At 44.0% G+C, this 22,153-nt stretch overlaps 1 protein-coding gene across 1 annotated transcript in view; it reads right to left on the bottom strand.

The window, feature by feature from the left end:
• LOC126455064 (lutropin-choriogonadotropic hormone receptor-like) overlaps positions 1-22,153 on the bottom strand; it is an 805,745-nt gene that overhangs the window by 119,705 nt on the left and 663,887 nt on the right. The window contains exon 13 of the mRNA XM_050091146.1: positions 7,740-7,968. Coding sequence (XP_049947103.1) covers positions 7,740-7,968 — 229 coding nt within the window. The remainder of the gene's footprint in view (positions 1-7,739; positions 7,969-22,153) is intronic.

Below are 22,153 nucleotides of genomic sequence, written 5' to 3'. Positions count from 1 at the left end.
CCAGTAAATCATGAGGAACAACCAGTACTCCAGCAACGGCACCACCGCCCTAGCTTGCGCTGACTGCTGCCGCAATGCACAATAGCGCTGCTCAGTTCCTGCTGGAGTACTAATTATTCTTCGTGTTTTACTGTTACCTCTCTACTGAATGGGCATGTAAAATTCAGATTTAAAAATAATTTTGTTTGAACTGGGAAACGCCCGACGCATAATGCCGACTCTGGGTGTCGTATGAAAGACTTGATGAACAGGATTTATTTGGGCTGACATAAGCTACACGTTGCAAAAATGAAATTGTAATTATCTGCCGAGAAAATGCGTCTGGCGCTTCATACTGGAAACACCCGGTGTATCTAAATGTAGGAGGGTGAGTCAAATGAAAACCTTAAATATTTTTTAAATACTATATATTGTGCAGAAGTGGTACAAGGCTGTATCACTTTTCAACATAATCTCGCCCACGCTCAATGCAACTTCTCCAGCGCTTATAAAGTGCATAAATTCCGTAAAAAAAATCATTTTGGTAGTCCGCGCAACCACTCATGCATCGCGTGACGTACCTTTTCATCAGAACGGAACGTCTTTCCTCCCATTGCGTCTTTGAGTGCTCCAAACATATGGAAACACTTGGGACAAGGTCTGAGTTGCTCGCTCGCTTCGTTTCCGATTGGCGGAAGTGAACCCAGGTTTAGTCCCCAGTAACGGTTCTTGCAAGGAAGCCATCACCTTCTCGTTCAAAGCGCCGAAGAAGCTCTTCACAAGCATCAACACGTCGTTCTCTCATTTCAGGAGTCAGCTGCAGTGGCCTCCATCTTGCAGACACTTTGTGAAACTGGAGCACATCATGCGCAATGTGGTGTGCTACCCCATGACTAATCTGTAAACATGCTGCAATGTCATTCAGTGTCACTCGGTGGTTTTCCTTCACTATGGCTTCAACTGATGCAATGTTCTGTGGTCACAACTCGTTGTGCGTGACCTGGACAGGGAGCATCTTCCACTGAAGTCACACCATTTGCGAACTTCCTACTCCATTCGTAGACTTGCTGCTGTGACAGACATGCATCACCGTACTGAACCTTCATTCGTCGATGAATTTCAATTGGTTTCACGCCTTCACTACGCAAAAACTGAATAACAGAACGCTGCTCTTCCCTGGTGCAAGTGGGGCGGCCATCTTTATCCTGATACTGAGACGGTATGTGTGCATCTGCACTATGCTGCCACCTACAGGTCATTCTACACGCTGTTTGTAGTACGCTTACCAACTTACAGGATAACGACGTGAAATTTCGATTTGTTACCGCAAATTTAAGGTTTTCATTTGACTCACCCTCGTATTTTTAGCACAAACATTCTGAAAATGTTGCAAGGAAGTTGCAGGACGGATTTTGCTGAGAAATAACATTAAGAAAACAAAAGAAAAAAAAAATTCGATACGTTGCACCGTTTCCGAATTAATTAGCTTTGAAGTTAGCCAATCAGGCAGCTGCGTGCGCAAATTCAAGCTGCCCGCCAGGTACAATTAGTGTCAGTTGTTCTCAGAACGTAGATGATAGCGCACGAGACTGCTCAGCCTGCGGCTCGGGTTCGATCTGTACTACCGCCCCGTGTCCAATTTTTGTATCGCATTCTCGTTCGGTTTTAGGAAACCAGATGAAGAACAGGTTTGGCGTCACCGTCTGTGGTAGGCATCTTGAATCTGGGGACACAATGTCCTGATTGGTTAACTTCAATGCTGATTAACTCGTAAACGGCGCAATGTGTCGAATTTTGTCGTGAACAAATTCTCAGCACAGCCTACTCTGCAACACCTTTAAAATATTATCAGACTGTTTCTGATCATCCTGCACACATGAAACATGTCTGAATATTGGATGGTCTCTACATGACTATCTTCGTCATTTTGCTTAAAATTTAGCTTGATGTGCCTACCTCTAGCACCTCAGTTCTGGGCGCAATGAAATGAAATGAAATGATCGTATGGCATTGTTGGTCGGGAGGCCCTATGCGGGGGAGTTCGGCCGCCGTATTGCAAGTCCTTTTTAGTTGGGTGCAAACTATAAAGCACATGAAGAAAGACTGAGTAGCGGAGTGTGTCTATAATGGCCACAAGGTGTATTATCTTTATTTCACTTCACATTTTACTAGCATTTTTGGTAATTATTGGAGACCCACACGCATATTCAATACATCTATGTGTAATATGTTAGTATACAGGGTGTTACAAAAAGGTACGGCCAAACTTTCAGGAAACATTCCTCACTCACAAATAAAGAAAAGATGTTATGTGGACATGTGTCCGGAAACGCTTACTTTCCATGTTAGAGCTCATTTTAGTTTCGTCAGTATGTACTGTACTTCCTTGATTCACCACCAGTTGGCCCAATTGAAGGAAGGTAATATTGACTTCGGTGCTTCTGTTGACATGCGACTCATTGCTCTACAGTACTAGCATCAAGCACATCAATACGTAGCATCAACAGGTTAGTGTTCATCACGAACGTGGTTTTGCAGTCAGTGCAATGTTTACAAATGCGAAGTTGGCAGATGCCCATTTGATGTATGGATTAGCACGGGGCAATAGCCGTGGCGCGGTACGTTTGTATCGAGACAGATTTACAGAACGAAGGTGTCCCGACAGGAAGACGTTCGAAGCAATTGATCGGCGTCTTAGGGAGCACGGAACATTCCAGCCTATGACTCGCGACTGGGGAAGACCTAGAACGACGAGGACACCTGCAATGGACGAGGCAATTCTTCGTGCAGTTGACGATAACCCTAATATCAGCGTCAGAGAAGTTGCTGCTGTACAAAGTAACGTTGACCACGTCACTGTATGGAGAGTGCTACGGGAGAAACAGTTATTTCCATACCATGTACAGCGTGTGCAGGCACTATCAGCAGCTGATTGGCCTCCACGGGAACACTTCTGCCAATGGTTCATCCAACAATGTGTCAATCCTCATTTCAGTGCAAATGTTCTATTAACGGATGAGGCTTCATTCTAACGTGATCAAATTGTAAATTTTCACAATCAACATGTGTGGGCTGACGAGAATCCGCAGGCAATTGTGCAATCACGTCATCAACACAGATTTTATGTGAACGTTTGGGCAGGCATTGTTGGTGATGTCTTGATTGGGCCCCATGTCCTTCCACCTACGGTCAATGGAGCACGTTATCATGATTTCATACGGGATACTCTACCGGTGCTGCTAGAACATGTGCCTTTACAAGTACAACACAACACGTGGTTCATGCACGATGGAGCTCCTGCACGTTTCAGTCGAAGTGTTCGTACGCTTCTCGACAACAGATTCGGTGACCGATGGATTGGTAGAGGCGGACCAATTCCATGGCCTCCACGCTCTCCTGAACTCAACCCTCTTGACTTTCTTTTATGGGGGCATTTGAAATCTCTTGTCTACGCAACCCCGGTACCAAATTTAGAGACTCTTCGTGCTCGTATTGTGGACGGCTGTGATACAATACGCCATTCTCCAGGGCTGCATCAGCGCATCAGGGATTCCATGCGACGGAGGGTGGATTCATGTATCCTCGCAAACGGAGGACATTTTGAACATTTCCTGTAACAATGTGTTTGAAGTCACGCTGGTACGTTCTGTTCTGTGTGTTTCCATCCCATGATTAATGTGATTTGAAGAGAAGTAATAAAATGAGCTCTAACATGGAAAGTAAGCGTTTCCGGACACATGTCCACATAACATATTTTCTTTTTTTGTGTGTGAGGAATGTTTCCTGAAAGTTTGGCCGTACCTTTTTGTAACACACTGTATACATCCTTTTCTCCTCTCACCGGATGAACGAAAAGCATGAATGACAGTGTACAAGATAAATTCCAGTATCTTGATTGGTGGGAGTAAAATTAGTCTGCTACTGTGGCAGAATAGCCAAGGCTATAAAGCACATAACAGGTAGCAAAGAAGTTTCTGTTCGCCTTGAACGAAGCTCTTGTATAGGCAGGCACCACGCAATAGCAATCTCTCTGATCACTTCCGGAGGAGTGAGGGTCCTGGTTCAAATGGCTCTGAGCACTATGGGACTCAACTGCTGAGGTCATTAGTCCCCTAGAACTTAGAACTAGTTAAACCTAACTAACCTAAGGACATCACAAACATCCATGCCCGAGGCAGGATTCGAACCTGCGACCGTAGCGGTCTTGCGGTTCCAGACTGCAGCGCCTTTAACCGCACGGCCACTTCGGCCGGCTGAGGGTCCTGGGTTCCAAAAGAGTTCGCTCGGCACTCTTCCGGGAGACTCGAGACTGACGGCACCGACTAAGTGCGAATGTGCCTATTCATAGTTAAATCATTATCTTAATTTTGTAGATTTCAACTCCAATCAAAATTAGGGTCTTGCTCTCATCGCTCAGTGCTCGTTGTGCGGTATACGGGATTGTTAATTTCGGAGCATTGTAACCAGTTGCACTTAGCCACGCATGCAAGCGATTGTTCTTCTCTACCTCTGTTCAGACATGTCGACTCGTGATGTATCTTCTCAGTTCAGTACGATTTAGTTCGTTGTTGATCTCACGAGTATAGTATAATTGAACAGGTTTCTGAAAATTTGCTAATTTCTATTTCAGTTCGGAATCTAGTTTCCACGTGTCTCAGCGCGTGTTAAGTATGGATCTGAGAGCCTTAAGTTCGCAGACCGTGTCTCACAGGAACGTATCCTGCCCAATTTGCTTAACTATTCTGAATTTTACCATTCACTTTACGCAGAATATTTGTTTGTGACGACCACTTGTTCGCGGATTGTGAGAATCGTTTCGTGCCGCAGTTTCTGATTTTCGGGGAAAAAATTCCAAATTAATTTCAGAATTTCTTCCATGGCGCAACTGTTAACAGTTTATTCTTATTGCCGGCCAGCGTGGCCGAGCAGTTCTAGGCGCTTCAGTCTGGAACGGCGCGACCGCTACGGTCGCAGGTTCGAATCCTGCCTCGGGCATGGATGTGTGTGACGCCCTTAGGTTAGTTAGATTTAAGTAGTTCTAAGTTCTAGGGGACTGATGACCTCAGATGTTAAGTCCCATAGTGCTCAGAGCCATTTGAACCATTTTTATTCCAATTGATGATTTCTTGTTCACTTGCTTCGTGCACTCAAGCCAAGGGAACGACCGTTTGCCAATTCGTGCATACTGGTGAAGCTTTTCTTCATTCTTACGTTTCTTCTGAATCTTATTATACGTGTATATGTGCGTTATTGTCGCCACTGAAAGATTCCGCTTAGCCTTCCGTAATTAATAATTGTTGTAAATCGCTCTGGGGTCTCCAAGATGCAGTTGTAAATGTAATTTTGTAATTCACCCAAGAATGTTATGAAGGGCAGCAACCAACACCCAATTATTAATTGTTTAGCTTTTTAGTTTGTTCAGTTGTTCTGCAATAAACGAAATATTTTTTCGAGAGCACATGCGTAAGTATTCCCTCGCAAACTTCCATTTTACGTCATACTACTGTCGGTTGTGCAAGAGATAAACATGGCCAAGTTATTTGTTTAATATTTATTCATCTATCGTAAATCTGCAGATCGGCAACTGAGTTCATTTAAACATCAAAGGCTTTACTTTCACGTATATCCATATACTGTCCTGCCACCTTCCATGTTAATAGATACCTCATTTTTATGAACATCTTCACCACGAGCACCGACCCCCAACCAGATCCTTTACGTAGAGATACCCTTCAATATGATTGGTGGAGCAAGTTACTACCTAAGTGCTGACTGACAAACGAGAGAACTGATGCACCACTGTAGTCCCTGGAGGCCAGGAGTTGGCCGCTATACACAGCGTGGACCATGGGCGAACAGTAACAGGAACATACTTCCAAAAGCCAGGTTTTTCAGCTAAATTTGTGGTGCTATGAAATGCCATGAAGGAAGGACAGAAAGATCCTAGTAAGAAGACGTAGAGTTAAAATTTCCCATGTATGACGCCTAACGATGAGTAGAACGGGAGACACAGGACATCAGGGGAAAAGAAAGGTTTGGTTACGAGAAACAGGAAAAGAAATTTGTGACTAATACTATCCATTAGGTCATTAACGTGTACCATGGGCCTATTATACTTCCATAATAATCTGCTACATACAGTCAGGAAATTTTCAGCAGAGTTGCAAAACTAATTAGATAGCCGATTCCACAGTCTACTTTACTTGGTAGCTGTCAATCTGATACTGAATTTGGTATTGGAAGATCTGTAAACAGCGATTCAATATTACCACGGGACCCGTGAGAATCTTTCGCACTTTAATAGTTTCAAAGAATGACAGTGTTTGGAATAAGTGTAGTTGGGATCAGAGTGGTTGAGTGTATGAAGAGAAAACAACTTTAAAAATGAACCGAACGATGTGAACAAATAACAAAATTCAGTTATAATAAGCATGTTACGCCACAGTAGCAAAAGGTAAATCACAATTCAAGGCGACGATGACAAATATGTTTATCGTGTCGGAAAGTGTATTCGTTTAGAAAAGTCAAATTTGTACGACGGACAGAGGTAATGGGCTATCGCAGTGTTCGCAGTTGTTACCTATGACAACGTTTTATGAAAATTATCCAGTTAATAAGTACTTTAAAAGAAATAAAAAGGTATTTGTAATAAGGTGATATGAAAAGGAAGTTTCTTATTAGTGACTGTGATTCACGAGGAACATTTCTCTGCTCCAGGACTGTGCAGAAGATTGCAATTAGCCGTTGCTCATTGATCGAGAATGAAGCTAATTCACTGACGAATTTTAAATAGAAACTGTAAGGTACTCGGCTGGGATATGGAGTTTTGTGATAACAGCTCCTCTTCAGAACCACTAGTATGATTTATTATGGCACCAATCTTTGAAGTGGCTGGGCATTATATTGGTGTCAATATTCCTTTATTTTATCTTGGGAAGGAACAGTTGAAGAGATAATACAGCTTTATGGCTTTCGTTTTGCATTATGTATTTGGCCCTCTGCTCCATTAACAAAAGTACAGGCATTAATCTGCCTGCTATAGACTGCTTTAATAAATGGGAAAATATCTGAAACTTATCGGATTATATTTTATTACAGAAGTTTTCTAAGGCCTCAAGCATTGCCCTTCTGGTAGGAAAGCACGAATTGATTATCTGATTATCTCTGAATTTATGCTTTGCTTTACACCTATTGTACTGTAGGCGCTGTTTCTTAGCAAGCTTTCTCCTGTTGTTTATATGCCAAGGGGGATCCCCTAGCGCCTTCAGCGTATTTTCCTGGAGCTCTGTCGAATGTCGTTTGACTGTGAACCACTACATGTTAATGCCTGGAAACTTCAACTGAATTAGCCACATTCAACTCAAGGTTTGCAGACTGCGAAACGTAGCCCCAGCGTCACTACAGACAGTAACTACATTGACGGTTGCTGGCAGACACCGTCAGTAAGCCGGCCGCCTGGGACCAGTATGTATTTGCACACATTTCACTGTCTGAGAGGCTGGTAAGTGAGATGTCCAAACTACTAAATCCCACAATCATTGCAGGCTGGAGCAGTGGTTATATTTTTAAGGCAAATGTCTGGATGATTCCTTTCTGAGGTACATTAGCAGGTTCCTTCCCCAACCTCCCCCAATCTTAACTCGTGCCCTGTCTAATACCTCTTCATCGACGAGACTGGCAGACGGGAGTCCCAGAATTGCATTATTTGTAGTGCTGTCCGCCTACCCCTGTGAAGAGGCGGCAGACAGAGCTCAACTCACCTGGTACTGGAGTAGTTGCTGACGCCGACCAGCGGCAGCGTGGCGACGCCGAGCGCGTACAGCCAGCCCCCGGCCATGACTTGTGCCGCGGCACGTAGCGACAACCGCTTGTTGAGGTAGATGGCGTACGTGATGGCGAACCAGCGCTCCAGCGTCACCACGGACAGCGTGTACACCGACAGCTGGCTGGCGAACACCGTCAGGAAGCCCGCCACCTGGCAGCCCGCACCTGTGTGCACACACAGTTCATTGTCTGAGAGGCTTGTTGAGGTTGACTGTGAAACATGACCTCAGTGTCACTACAGACAATGTATACATTGACAGCTAGAAAACACCGGCAGCTCACACCGGCGTGCACACATTTTACTATCTGCGAGGTTTGTTCAGATAATCTGCGAAACATTACCCCAGCGTCACTACAGACGGTATATACATTGAAATCTGGATGGCAAACACCGTCAGGAAGCCACCCAGCTGGAAGCCACGTTTCACTAACTGAGAGGCTTGTTGAGGTAGACCGTGAGCCATCATTCCAGCATCACTACAGCGTATACATTGACAGCCAGGAAGCCAGTCACCTGGGAGCCAGTACCTGTTTACGCACATTTCACTAAATGCTTATGGAGGCAGACGGTAAATGATCGCTCCACTGTCGCCTCAGACAGGATGTACTCCTGAGGCTGAATGGTGCACATTGTGAGGAAGGCTACCAACTGGCAACCTGCATCTACTGTTCACTACATCGGAGGCTTCATGGTAAAACCATATCTTGGCATGGACTTCACGAGATACTGTAAGTTTTGAGAAGCCACTGTGATCAATGACAGATCAATCCTGTCCATAATGCAAGAAGATTGATCACATCTGATATCACATCTTTAAAAGAATCACTCGATAGCATCCGATTTATGCTCTGCAGTCAGGTGACGTGGAGAGCCACAAAAGGACCTTATATCTGTAGAGCATCCATCAAACTATTTTGTTATAATTTAAGAGTGATGGAATGATAATGTAGGTACCTGATAATGTGGGTTCCTTCTGGTTGTAATATGCAGGGAGACGGACGCTCATGATTGGAATAAGGATGTGTTGTATGCTGATTAGAGACACTGGCAGATATATCAGGAGCCACGTTTCACTCTGTCAACCCCAACCCACCACATAACAGTATCTCCACCACCTGTACGAACGATTTAAGTACCTGAACAGTACTACCTGCGTCTCTCAACTTGTAGCGTGACACCTTAGCCTAGGCGACATTTTTCCGTGCTTCGATCGCCCAAGTTTATGTTTCTGCATCTTTTTGTGCCCTCTGATACGCAGTGAGCAGAGAAACATACCTATAGTAGTTGTTGTTTTACCAAATAACGAAGAGGTGGTTTTGTGTGGTGACGGTGTTCACTTGCTGTTGTTCTCATTGTTGTTATTGTTACTATCCAGCACTGAATTGGAGAGTGATTTGGAGCATTGTATAAGTCTATTAGTCTGTGGTCATCGGTGACAACAAGTATCATCAACGCTTTGCTGTTTACGGCACTCATCTCTGGCTTCACTCTCAATACATCCTTGACGTGGTGGCATGTGACATGGAGATCCACGCGTGAATCTCTTATCTGTTGAGCATCACTCAAACTGTACCAAATCAGACATGGGGTTACAACCCACTGCCTGGTCGAGATCACTCATCTTGTTCCTGCTGCAGCCTACTGACTCGCAGACGACCTGTGCTACTAGTGTTAACGTCATCTCAGTCAGCTGTTACGCCAAACTATTCCATTTTATGTGGCGACAGGATCGCTCTCCCTACAATATATCAACTGCTAACTAGGTAAATTATTCCTGAGTGTACATTAATAAAGGGCCAAAGTTGAGAACAGGAGCTTTGTAGTCACAGTTCACGCCCTGAATCATCGGTACTACAGCTTTTTCCATTCTACTTCTTCATTGTATCACATTTAACTATATTTGTGTATCCACAGTAGATATATATGATGATGTTACTCTAAGGTATGAAATGCAAAACTGCGTTGTCTAAACTTGGGATAAATTTCCAAATTCGTTTGTTAATTCGTAAAATACAAGCAGGAACATTAACAGTTGTACGATGTCGGTTTAAGGTGTCATTTTCAGAGGGTTGGCTCAGTCGGATTAAAGTTTCCGTTAGAGATCAGATTCAATACACTAAAAGATAATGCACTAGTGCCGAAGGTTTTGGTAAATCGTAGCTCATTGTGTTTCCAACCACTTTTACTTTAAATATCCCGTATGGACTCTGCAAATCTGATTAGAAACAATGTTATTAAAAACTTTACCTGACCTACTATAGGTCGCAACTTATAAGAACTTCAGGATAGGAACCCAAAATATGTATGTTCAAAAGTTTTTCTTTAAAATCTTGTTAAGCGCTTTTCAGCTTAGGAAACCGATGAAAGTTAACAGATGACTGTCACCATCAAAGAATTCAGCATGCCGATGAATAACTGTGGGAGTCATCTTACAGCTGAAACGTGCATTCTAAAAAATGCTTGCAGTAAAGTTTGTGTTTTATAGTGTAACGAAAACATGGCAGAAAAAAAGGAAACTACAAAGTAAATAAACCGAGAATGAGAGGGAGAGATTATCTGCATGCGAAGCATCCTACATTACAAGTAAAACTCTGCTGCAAAAACACTGAATTTATAAATAAGAAATTATCTACATTTATGTCCGTCCACTTACTAAGTGGTCAGCCTTCCTTCCGTGCCCAGTTTTCACAGTTTGTCTCATGCCTGCATTCATTCTGACATTGTCACTTTGTGACATCCTTACTTTTCATTCCATGTCGGATGTTTTTCTTGCGATCCAATGGTTGAAACTTTATGCATCCAGCTGTGTCCTCATTGTCTGACCTCAAGTTCAAAATATAACACTGACACCGCCTCTGCCGACTGATTACTGCAGACAATAGACGCTGTTGTGAGCACATTAGGAGCCAGCACGAGTCTGCCCCCGCGTTGGAAACCATGAAACGGTACAGTAGTTTCCGCTCTATGAGCAGCAGGTTTCGCTGCTCGCTCGCACTGGGAAATAGAAACAGAGGCGGCTCCGCAGCCAATTTTATTACACGACGCGGCCTGCCGCGGGTACAACAGAACCCATGTGGACGGGTGGAAAGAAATGTGTCAGGCTTCATAATACGTATTTATATGTGTCGGGTATTATGCATTTCTTATACGTGGATGTGAATCTGCACATGAACTTTTCTAATCTTCTTCACACCTTTCCGTAAATCGTGGCCAAATCTTTGTTGGGAAGTAGTTCTGTAGTATAGCAGTGCCAACCTTACTCCTGGCTAGGGAATCAGAGAGACAGCACAGGCAGGTAAAAGTCAAAGACTTTCCAGTGTCACAAGATTTGGGGTGGAGAGGTTGGTCACGGCCAAGTGGTTCGACCACCCCCTCCACCGGGGCCCAGGAAGACCTCCGGGTGCCCACCATATTCTAGCAGTGTTACAGAAGACGGGTAAGTGAGCAGACGTGCCCTCAGTGCGTCTGTCTCAGTGTTCACGCATGGAAGAGAGGTATTTGAATATTTGTACTAATTCTTTTTTTTTCCAGCTTGGGATTGTGTAAGGTAATGAATGTGCTCATTTACTTCCGGAAATTTGACCCCCTGTGTTAAAGTATCTGGTCCTCAGTTTGCCCGTTATCCTCCTCACATGGTGAATGCCTATGTAAAATATTGGGAGACTTTGGTTGTACACATTTGGCCAACACAATTCCGTCTTACCCGTAGATATGTGCGTGCAGATTAGTATATAATACACCCGAGCTACAAGTTGTAAAATTGTAATACCTGCAAACTGAAACAATTGCTGCTATCGCTGTAAAGTCGAGTGATAATGTTTAAAATAAATAGGTAATCAACTGTCATCAATCTTTAACATACCTTAAAAATCACAAAGAAGTCAAGTTAAAGGAATTTATTTAAAATAAAAGCTATAGAATGCAGGGACCCACACACCAGCACGTGAGCCCTCCAGCCCCTTGCCTAGTATCGTACAGAAAGGGCACGCTCTCTAGGGAGCGCTCTCACGATCCTCTCCCCAGTTATCCATTGCGCAATTTTGATTCAGGGCTTGACATCAACTTTCATCTGGCGTCGCTAGGCAAGGAGGTAAGACGGTAAACTTTCAACCAGTCAACGTTTTAACAGGAGAGTTATTAGGCAGGAGACAAATAACGAGGAAGGTCTTTAAGTTGCTCTGATAATTTGCCTCAGAAGCCTCTTTACATCAAGATAGAAGCTGCCCAACGACCATGCCACACACAGATTCGGTGGGAGATCGACACATCATGTCGACATCACACCAGCTGCCTACATTTGTACATAACACTGATTCAATCAAGCCCGTCTATTCACACAGCTGCCTGCGACTCAGAGCAGATCATCGACGTTTTACAGACCTTTTACAGACGCTCAGTTTACGTATGCAAATGTGCCCCATTGTCAGTAATTCTACACGCGTTAACCAGATATAAAACATTACAATTTCAGGGACGCAGTACATTCCTAACTGATAATCAGCACCTTCTTACATGGAATTATGCTACAGTTACTCGTATGTCAAATAATTTATTTAAAGGACGTCCCTGGAGGAATGATGAATATTGAGGGATATGACAGGAACCGTCGTTCGAAGGAAAAAAGTGTAATAAACATGGGCTCTCAGACGCGTACCTTAAGAGCTATGAGCAGTTCTTCAGTAGAAGAGATGTGTTCAGCTTAGTGAAGATGAAAAAGTTTTCATAGTTCTTAAAATATGCGCTTTAGACCTATATTTTCTGAACATTTTGTTTTGGCCCATACTACCACATCTCAAAATATGGAAAGCTATTAGCTTCCATCAGAAGAGATTTGTTTCACAGTATCGAGGATGAAGAAGCCTACGTTTACTAGACTTTATTCTTCAAATACACGTTTCTCTCGTATCCCTGAATATTGACGATTCCTCCTGGGACACCTACAGATCCGCGAAGGTCCATATATACTTACGAGCAACATTGTCGCGAGCGGTTCTTGAGCCTCTCGGGTAAATAGGTGAGCGCAGTATCCTGACTGGGCATTTTGTAAGCCACATTGCTGGCGATTGTAAGACACTTCTCAGAACGCAACAGTTCCGTCGCAGCTGGACTCGAGCGCCCTTTGAGGAAGAGGGCTGGAAAAACCAACAGTAGGTGGCTGACGCTGAGAGGCTGACGAGCCTCTTGCGAGCAACGTACACACTTGCAGCAACGTTTTCGCAAGGGTTTTTGTGAGCTGCTTAGATCTCAAGTGTATTCGCACGTTTACGCTTCATTTTGTCATCTTCTGTGGATTGTCTTTAAACTTTATACACAGATACAGATTTCAAAACAAACAAAAAACGTCAACCGCATTTATAGATCTAACAGTGGCGTATTATACAGTGTGGATGCAAGAGGGTGATACGAGTACCTATATAAACTTTTACGATTCACACCAGGTCTTAAAATGGGAAAGCATTAGTGCTATAGAAGCTTCCAAGTTCTAATGGGGGATCATATGAGCCCCTAAAGAAGCTTAATGATCACCTTCCACAAGGATCAGTGCTAGACCTTCTGTTTTCTCTGTATATAGCACTAAAGCCTAAGAAAACAAGAAGGAAATTTGGATATGCTGAAGACTGTGCTCTTGCTGCGAGTCGCAAAGATCTGGGTGTCATTGTGTCTGTCTTCACCGAAAACCCACAAATTGTTGGCAAATTTTTAATACCTGGAGGTTAGGACCAAGTATTGCCAAAACAGAAGTCGCCAGTTTTTACCCTAGTAAGAAGCTTGTTAACAGGAAATAAAGACATATCTGGAAGGCTGAGCCATAACAGAAGTTCAAGTTATCTGGGGGTCATTCCTAGCAGGACGCTCAGCTGCAAAGAGCACTCAAGTGCTGAGATCTGTTGCTAAGATGAAGACTAGAAGTAACATCTTGCAGAAATTTATGAGACACCATGGGATTCAATAGCTCCAACACCAAGAACTTCTGCTCTTGGACTGGTGTTTCCTGTGGCAGAATACTTCGCTGTGATTAGGCTTGATTCACAACTCATACACTACAGTAGTTGACATGCAGCTCAGGCTATGTGCAACATCATAGGAACAATCAGAAACATCCCAACTGTTCTCTGCCATATACCCTACCAGTCAAAAGTTTTCGATCACCTATGATAAAAACTATGTACTTTATCTCATTGTACAAACACTCTATACTAACTACAGAGACCAACGAAACAAGAAAAATATTTTCTCTCTACGTAATTAAGTACAATACGATATGCTATAGAGTCATCGAAGTATTTACGCTGTAGCCCCCGAACGGCTGCACAGATTCTTGGCAGTCTGGAAATAAGAATTTGTTATGTTTTTGCGGATGTTGCAGTCCAACATGTCTGTTACATTATTCCAAAGATTTTTAGCATTAGATGACCTCACTTTTCTGACCTCTCTGTCAAGTTTATCCCATAAGAATTCTGTGAGAGTTAAATCAGGTGAGTGATTTGGCCAAATCATATTCTCCAATTCCTCGCATTTTTCTTTTCTATTGACATACCCTCTGCTTAATTTAGATTTATGTTTGGGAACATTTTCCTGCTGCAGAACAAACCCATGCCCAATGAGTCGCAGGCCGAAGTGGCCGTGCGGTTAAAGGCGCTGCAGTCTGTAACCGCAAGACCGCTACGGTCGCAGGTTCGAATCCTGCCTCGGGCATGGATGTTTGTGATGTCCTTAGGTTAGTTAGGTTTAACTAGTTCTAAGTTCTAGGGGACTAATGACCTCAGAAGTTGAGTCCCATAGTGCTCAGAGCCATTTGAACCATTTTTGAACCCAATGAGTCTCTTGCCTGATGGAACTGCACTGTTGATATCCATCCTTCTTTAGTGTTCTATTAACTCTCACTGACTATGTCACCCGCAAGACATCACCACACCATGACAAGCCGTCCGCTATGCTTCGCCGTTTGCGTCACACACTGATTCTTCGTACATCCTCCACGACGTCGACGAACAAACATTCGACGATGGTTACCAAAACTTCACACTTTAAATACTAGAGTAACACTTTGGACCATTGCTGCGCCCTTCAGTTTTTATGTTACTGTGCCCACTGCAAACCTTTCACCTTATTTTGTTGGCGTAACAAAGGATTTCTAGCCGCTGTGTATCCCTTTAAACCCCGTTCACGAACTCGGAGTTGCATTGTTGAGAAAGAGACTCGCATACTATTTACTTCTTCCCCAATTTCAAGAGCAGTACGAGAGCTCTCACGTTTACTTTGTATAAATATGAACTGATCTTCCTTGTGTGATGTTACTCTGGGTCATCCAGATCGCGAAGCCCTTGCCTTTGCACCAGACTGCTAGAGCCGCTGCAACATATACAGCATTGTAGATTGGGCTACGCCAAATTTTGTTACTATTTTTCTATTAATTAGCTTTTACTGTCCTACTAGAATAGCGTTTCTGTTTCAGAACTGCAATTACAGCACTTTTTTTTCAATTCGAATCTCCTGCTTCCGTCCCATTAGGAAGTAATCTGATATGAACCTGATCAGATAAACAAACACACTGCTAGAGCACGCAGTGTGTTTGTAAACTAATGCGAACTGATTGCTGCACAAACAGCAGAAGAACTGAGGCTTATTCGAACGAAACCATCTTAGGTAAAGGTACGTCAGTGTTGTTGTAGATATTCACAGCGGCCCTCTGAGCGAACGACCACTTAAATACACCATACAGGTCTTAGTCTTTACAAGCTTATAAATGTTTAGTCACCAGAACGGGATGCGGTAGAATATTCAAATCAATATCCCCTTTTTAGCCACGAATCCATAATTGATCGAAAACTTTTGACCGGTATTGTAGCTCCCCTACTTTTGTGGAAAGAATCTGCTCTTAAATAGGATTTCACAAAACTAGCTGACAATCCTTATTTCCCTGTACATGTGGACATCCATACACTCAATAAATGCAGACTTCACTCCCGTCATCAGCCTCTACAAGCTGCAAAATTTTTGACGGACAGCGGAGTAATATTATCAGGTCGATGGGCAGGAACTGGCAGAACAACAGTACCCCAGAACAGCTTCAGACCCTGCACTCGTCCAGGCCAGCAGGTTTTGGAAAGCACCACAAGGTCATGTCTGTTCTCAACAGAGCAGAGTAAGGACGAGTAGTGGAAGATGCGCTGAATGAGTGTACAAGTGCGGATCAGCAATATCGTCCTGCTGTGATTATGGTGCATAACGCCAAAATGGTCAACATATCATACGTGTGTGCCCAAAACGATTATTTACTGGCGATCTGGAGGAGTTCCTGCCGACAACAAAGATAAAAATTGAATATATTCTTCAGCTGGATATGTGTCTGCGAGCTTCTGTGATTTGTTAATACTGTAAATTTAATCTATGCTACTTTATAAAGACATGTCGTTGTTTAATGTTGCTACCGAAACTTGCGGAAAGTTCCTGACCAATTTTCTTCAAATTTTTGCACGATACACTAATGAAAATTGGGACGGACGTAGGCTATACTTTTTTAAAAAATAGATGCGACATATAAATGTAAATGCAATATATAAATGCGATACGTTGTCACCAAAAAACTCTCAAACCATTTACTTCAAATTTTTATAGGAACGTGCAGTGAACATTATATAACCAATGTTGTGATGGGGAGGTGGAGGAGATGGATCAAGAGAGTGGGGTGAGGAGATGTACAGTGGGAAGGGGGGGGGGGGGGAAGATTAGGCCATAAATCTGGTTGGCATACTTATTTAGCAACTGCGAAGCATTGTCGGGTTAGCCAGTTGACGTATAATTCTATTTTCTATGTGTTAAATATGTGTATATATGTTCATAATGAAGAAAAAAATCCTGTGTGTTGTAATACTAGCCATACGCTAAATAAATAAATAAAAACAAATATAAGAATTTATCTGTTTTGCGAACTTAGTACATCTTCATCCATTGTTGTTATTGTGAGCGGCACAGCCGCTATTCATATTGGTGTTCTACAGCGGTATACAGGCTGAAAGCTCATACACAGGGAAGTAAATCAGTGACTGAGGAACCGGAGTTCCTCCTACCAGGCGACCGTGATTTGTTTCCTGCTGCCTCCCCAATTCTCTACAGGTAAATGCGTGAACAGTGCTCAAACAGCACCAAAACCAATTCCTTCCGGAGTTTCATACAGGCACGACCTCAAAGTCGACTCTTTCCTCCACCGTCTTCCATCCCAGAAATCACGTAGCAAGCCTGCGATCTCTACGAGCCACTCACTGTTTTCCAATAATCTTCGAATGAATTGCAGTCTGTAGTTTGTTTAGTTGTTTCCGATGTTATAACGGTGACTGCCTGGACTGTAACGTTATTTCCCGGAGGTACGCAACTGGCTGCCGCAGCTGAAGAGAAACCACACGAGAAGAGGACGTTCCCTGAGGCTGAGAACGATAAATAAAATGAATCCCTGCTACGACCTTCTTAGCCTTGCTGTGAGCGAAGCTGTGCGATTTGTTGCTGCACCAATGAGGACTGTCCATAGTGTCTACAAGCAAAGGCGCTCCACAGGCACCCAAGTGACACTGTGTAAGAACAGCAGCGGTAAAAATACCAACAGGCAGGGACTGGAGACGATCATCACGCCACGCCAATGTGATGCTCGGAGTGTTTCGACTATACGTGCTCTTATTTTTTTTTAAATTTCGTCCTGCAAAGTAAGAACGCTAAGGCCATGTTGGAAAAACGCTTTGAAATATGCAATTTAAACTGCACCTGAGAGAAAACCCTTGTATCAGTTTGTTTGAGAAATGGTTCTACATCTACATGGTTACTCCGCAATTCACACTTAAGTGCCTGGCAGAGGGTTCATCGCTCCGTTCGAGCCCTGATTTCTCTTATTTTATTATGATGATCAGTTCTCCCTACGTAGGTGGATGTCAACAAAATATTTTCGCATTCGGAAAAGAAAGTTGGTGATTGAAATTTCGTAAATAGATTTCGCCGCAAACAAAACCGCCATTGTTTCAGTGACTGCCACCTCAACTCGCGTATCATATCAGTGACACACTCACCCCTATTGCGCGATAACGCGAATCGAGCTGCCCTTCTTTGCACTTTTTCGATGTCCTACGTCAATCCTACCTGGTAAGGATCCCATACCGCGCAGCAATATTTCAGCAGAGGACGCACAAGTGTAATGTAGGCTGTCTCTTTAGTGGGTTTATCGCATCTTCTAAGTGTTCCGCCAACAAAGCGCAGTCTTTGTTTCGCCTTCCCCACAATATTACCTATGTGGTCTTTCCAATTTAAGTTGCTCGTAATAGTAAATCCTAGGTATTTAGTCGAATTGACAGTCCTTAGATTTGTGCAATTTATCGTATACTCAAAATCTATCGGATTTCTTTTAGTACCCATGTGGATGACCTAGCACTTTTCTTTGTTTAGTGCTAATTGCCACTTTTCGCACCACACAGAAACTCTCTCTAGATCATTTTGTATTTGGAATCGATCGCCTGATGATTTTACTAGACGGTAAATTACAGCGTCATCTGCAAACAATCTAAGGGGGCTGCTCAGATTATCACCTACATCATTTATGTAAATGAGGAACAGCAGAGGGCCTATGACACTACCATGCAGAACGCCAGACGTCACTTCTGTTCTACTCGATGATTTATCGTCTATCACTACGAACTGTGACCTCTGAGAGGAAATCACGAATCCACTCACACAACTGAGACGATACTCCATATGTAGGCAATTTGATTAATATTCGCTTGTGAAGAACAGTATCAAAAGACTTCTGGAAATCTATGAATATAGAATCGAACTGAGATCCCTTGACGACAGCACTCATTACTTCATGGGAATAAAGAGCTAGCTGCGTTGAACAAGAACGATATTTTCTGAAACCGTGTTGGTTATGTATCAATGAGTCATTTTCTTCAAGGTGATTCATAATCCAGAATGAGATTTTCACTCTGCAGCGGAGTGGGCGCTGATACGAAACTTCCTGGCAGATTAAAACTGTGTGCCGGACCGAGACTCGAACTCTGGACCTTTGCCTTTCGCGGGCAAGTGCTCTACCAACTGAGCTACCCAAGCACGACTCACGCCCCGTGCTCACAGCTTTACTTCTGCCAGTATCTCGTCTCCTACCTTCCAAACTTTATTGAAGCTCTCCTGCGAACGATGCAGACTAGCACCCCTGAAAGAAATGATATTGCGGAGACATGGCTTAGCACAGTCCGCTGCAGAGTGAATATCTCATTCTGGAAACATCTCCCAGGCTGTGGCTAAACTATATCCCCGCAATATCCTTTCTTTCAAGGGTGCTAGTTCTGCAAGGTTCGCAGGAGAGCTTCTGTTAAGTTTGGAAAGTAGGAGACAAGATACTGGCAGAAGTAAAGCTGTGAGGATGGGGCGTGAGTCGTGCTTGGGTAGCTCAGTTGGTAGAGCACTTGCCCGCGAAAGGCAAAGGTCCCGAGTTCGAGTCTCCGTCCGGCACACAGTTTTAATCTGCCAGGAAATTTCGTGATTCATAATGTTCGAGTACAGTATAAGGTCCAAAATCCTACTGCAAATTGAGGTCAGTGATATGGGTCTGTACTTCAAGTTACGGGCCACAACGAAGTATTTCGCCTCGTCAGCGAACGTAGCAAGTGTTTTCGGCAGTGTGAGCAATGGCGTCAGCCTGACAATGGACCTACAGGACGTCTGGAGGATTTGATTCAAAGAATGTATGCAGCATTCATTGCTTTATGTCCATATGTGACTGAGATAATGGTATTGGTTCTACAGAATATCTGACTGAAATCCCTATTCAAATGGTTCAAATGGCTCTAAGCACTATCGGACTTAACATCTGAGGTCATCAGTCCCCTAGACTTAGAACTAATTAAACATAACTAACGTAACCACATCACACACATCCATGCCTGAGGCATGATTCGAGCATGCGACCGTAGCAGCAGTGCGGTTCCGGACTGAAGCGCCTAGACCCGCTCGGCCTCAGCGGCCGGCGGAATCCCTATTAATTGAAATTGAGGTACAGAAAATACCCATAAAATTACGATACACTGTGCTTGTAATATCGACTCTGAGAATATAAGGGAGAAATTCTTATACAGTATCACTTTTGAAATTTTACGGCGTAGCTGTGTCGTATGCGTGCGTGCCTGCAGAGCGGAGACAGATCGCTGCTGTTGACCTACATAGGGCAGGGCTGAGGGACACGTGTGTTGTTGACACGGGGACGGGATTTCATCTGGCTCGGCCGAATTGTCTCGGGAAAGCGATACGCGACATCGCCTTATTACTGCGCGCCGGCGTGGCGGCCAGATCGCCCTCACAGACGAGCAGCGGCCAGAGCTGCCGCAGCAACACCGGGGCAGCCTCTGGCGTAACGAGGCAGCCCGAGGTGCCGCTGCGATTCCATCATTAATACCTTTTGTTTCTCTTTCCTGTGCCGAATTGAAGCGACAGGGAGGGGGGGGGGGGGCAATACATCAATTCCACTTTTCCAACTACACCGCGTGTTAACGGTAACTGTTTGCAATGTACCGGGTGGTTATAATTAAACTTTCCCTATTTAACACGTTGTAACACGGCAACCAATTGCCGTACGAATACCATACTTGGTACCTTTAATGTCAAGGACAAGGGGAAGAGAAATAATGCAGACTCAAACTAACTGAAACACTTTTAATGTGTTGCTACGGTACATCATACCATAACATACCGGTACCATTACTGCTACAAAAGGGGCTCAATGTGGTGGCCATCAGTGTTCATAAGAGTCTGAAAGCACTGGATTGCATTCTGCACAGTAGAACGAAACATGTCTTTAGGTACGCTGGCTACCTCTCATGATATGCTGCGCTTCAGATCAGCACACATGTGAATGTTTCCCTGGTAAAACCTGTCCTTCAGGTAGCCCCACAACCAGTTATCACAGGGAGTGGAATCAGGCGATAGCAGCATTTGGAAACGATCGGCCGATAGTTCACGAGTGATGTGCGTTGGGGCCCTATTTTGCATAACATGCTGGCGAAACATACCGGAGTAACGCTGGCCAATCACACTGCTCGCCTTTTTCCTTGAGCACCAACTTATTCAAAAAAGAATGGGCTAATAATGAATGTAGCCGTGAAGCCACACCATACGGTGACACTTTTACCTACAGAGGAACTTCACGCACAGTGACTGCAGGTGAAGATACCCACACTCGGTAATTCTGTGTGTTCACATCAGCTGTCAGAGAAAAATGAGCTTCGTCTGTCTACAGGATGGTCAGCACCAGCCCTCATCAACTTCAATCCTTGCGAGAAAGTGGAGAGCGAAGTCAACACGTAGTTGTGCGTCCTGTGGTGCAAGCTGCTGTACGATACGGGTCTTGTACGGATACCACTTGAGAATGGTTCGAAGCACCTTCCGTACTGTAGACCACGGGATGTTCAACTATGGTGACACAGCACGCGCACTGCCTGACGATCGAGATTTGCGCGCAGCGTTGTCTGCCATAGCAACAGCGATTTCATCAACCACATATGGTGCAACCGGTCGTCGGCCTCTTCTCGGAGCGTTACCCAGCTCTCCAGTTGATTCGAACTACTTCATCATGCTCCGCACAGCACGTGGAGAAAGAGGACCCTTCCGTAATCTGTTCAGCCGGCGATATTCTCGCAGTGCAGCTGCAGCATTACTGTTGTTTTGATAACACAGCTTCACCAGTAATGCCCCGCTCCTTTTGTCAAAGCTCATATTGACACGTCAACAAGTGCACTGCGACTGGTCAGGTGTGTGAGACTATGAATCACGACGACTGATCACGGTACCTGGTGGCCGTAGTTGGAACTGGACGGTGGCGCTGTGATGCATGGAAACCATGCGCCCTTTACTCTGGTCATTGATGCTACCAAGTTTGGTACTCATACGGTAATTAGTTACCGTGTTATAACGTGTTAAATAGGGAAAGTTGAACTATAACCACACGGTAATAAAAGGTGTACAACTTTGCTTCCACCGTTTGCCGATAGATGGTGACAACGGTAAATAGCGATCGAAAGAAACAGATCGTAGACGTCAGGCAGTTAGCTTGTTCCTCGGTCAACATAACCTCATTCAAACATTAGTCGATTTGTGCCTGCATCATAAAGTCGTTCTTGACTGAAAATGTCAGATTACGAGCCTAATTCTCGTCATTTGCGGGAGGTGTTACTGTTTTGCTTCAGTATGAAGTAAACAGCGGCTGAATCTCACCGAATGCTCTCAAATACGTATGGTAAGGACGTTACTAGAGAAAGAATGTGTCGTGAGTGGTTTCAACGCTTGAAGAACGGTGATTTTAACGTCTTAGACCGGCAT

This window comes from Schistocerca serialis, chromosome 1, assembly GCF_023864345.2.
Source record: "Schistocerca serialis cubense isolate TAMUIC-IGC-003099 chromosome 1, iqSchSeri2.2, whole genome shotgun sequence".
NCBI classification, from domain to species: Eukaryota; Metazoa; Arthropoda; class Insecta; order Orthoptera; family Acrididae; genus Schistocerca; species Schistocerca serialis.
This window is presented reverse-complemented; position numbering and strand designations above follow the sequence as displayed.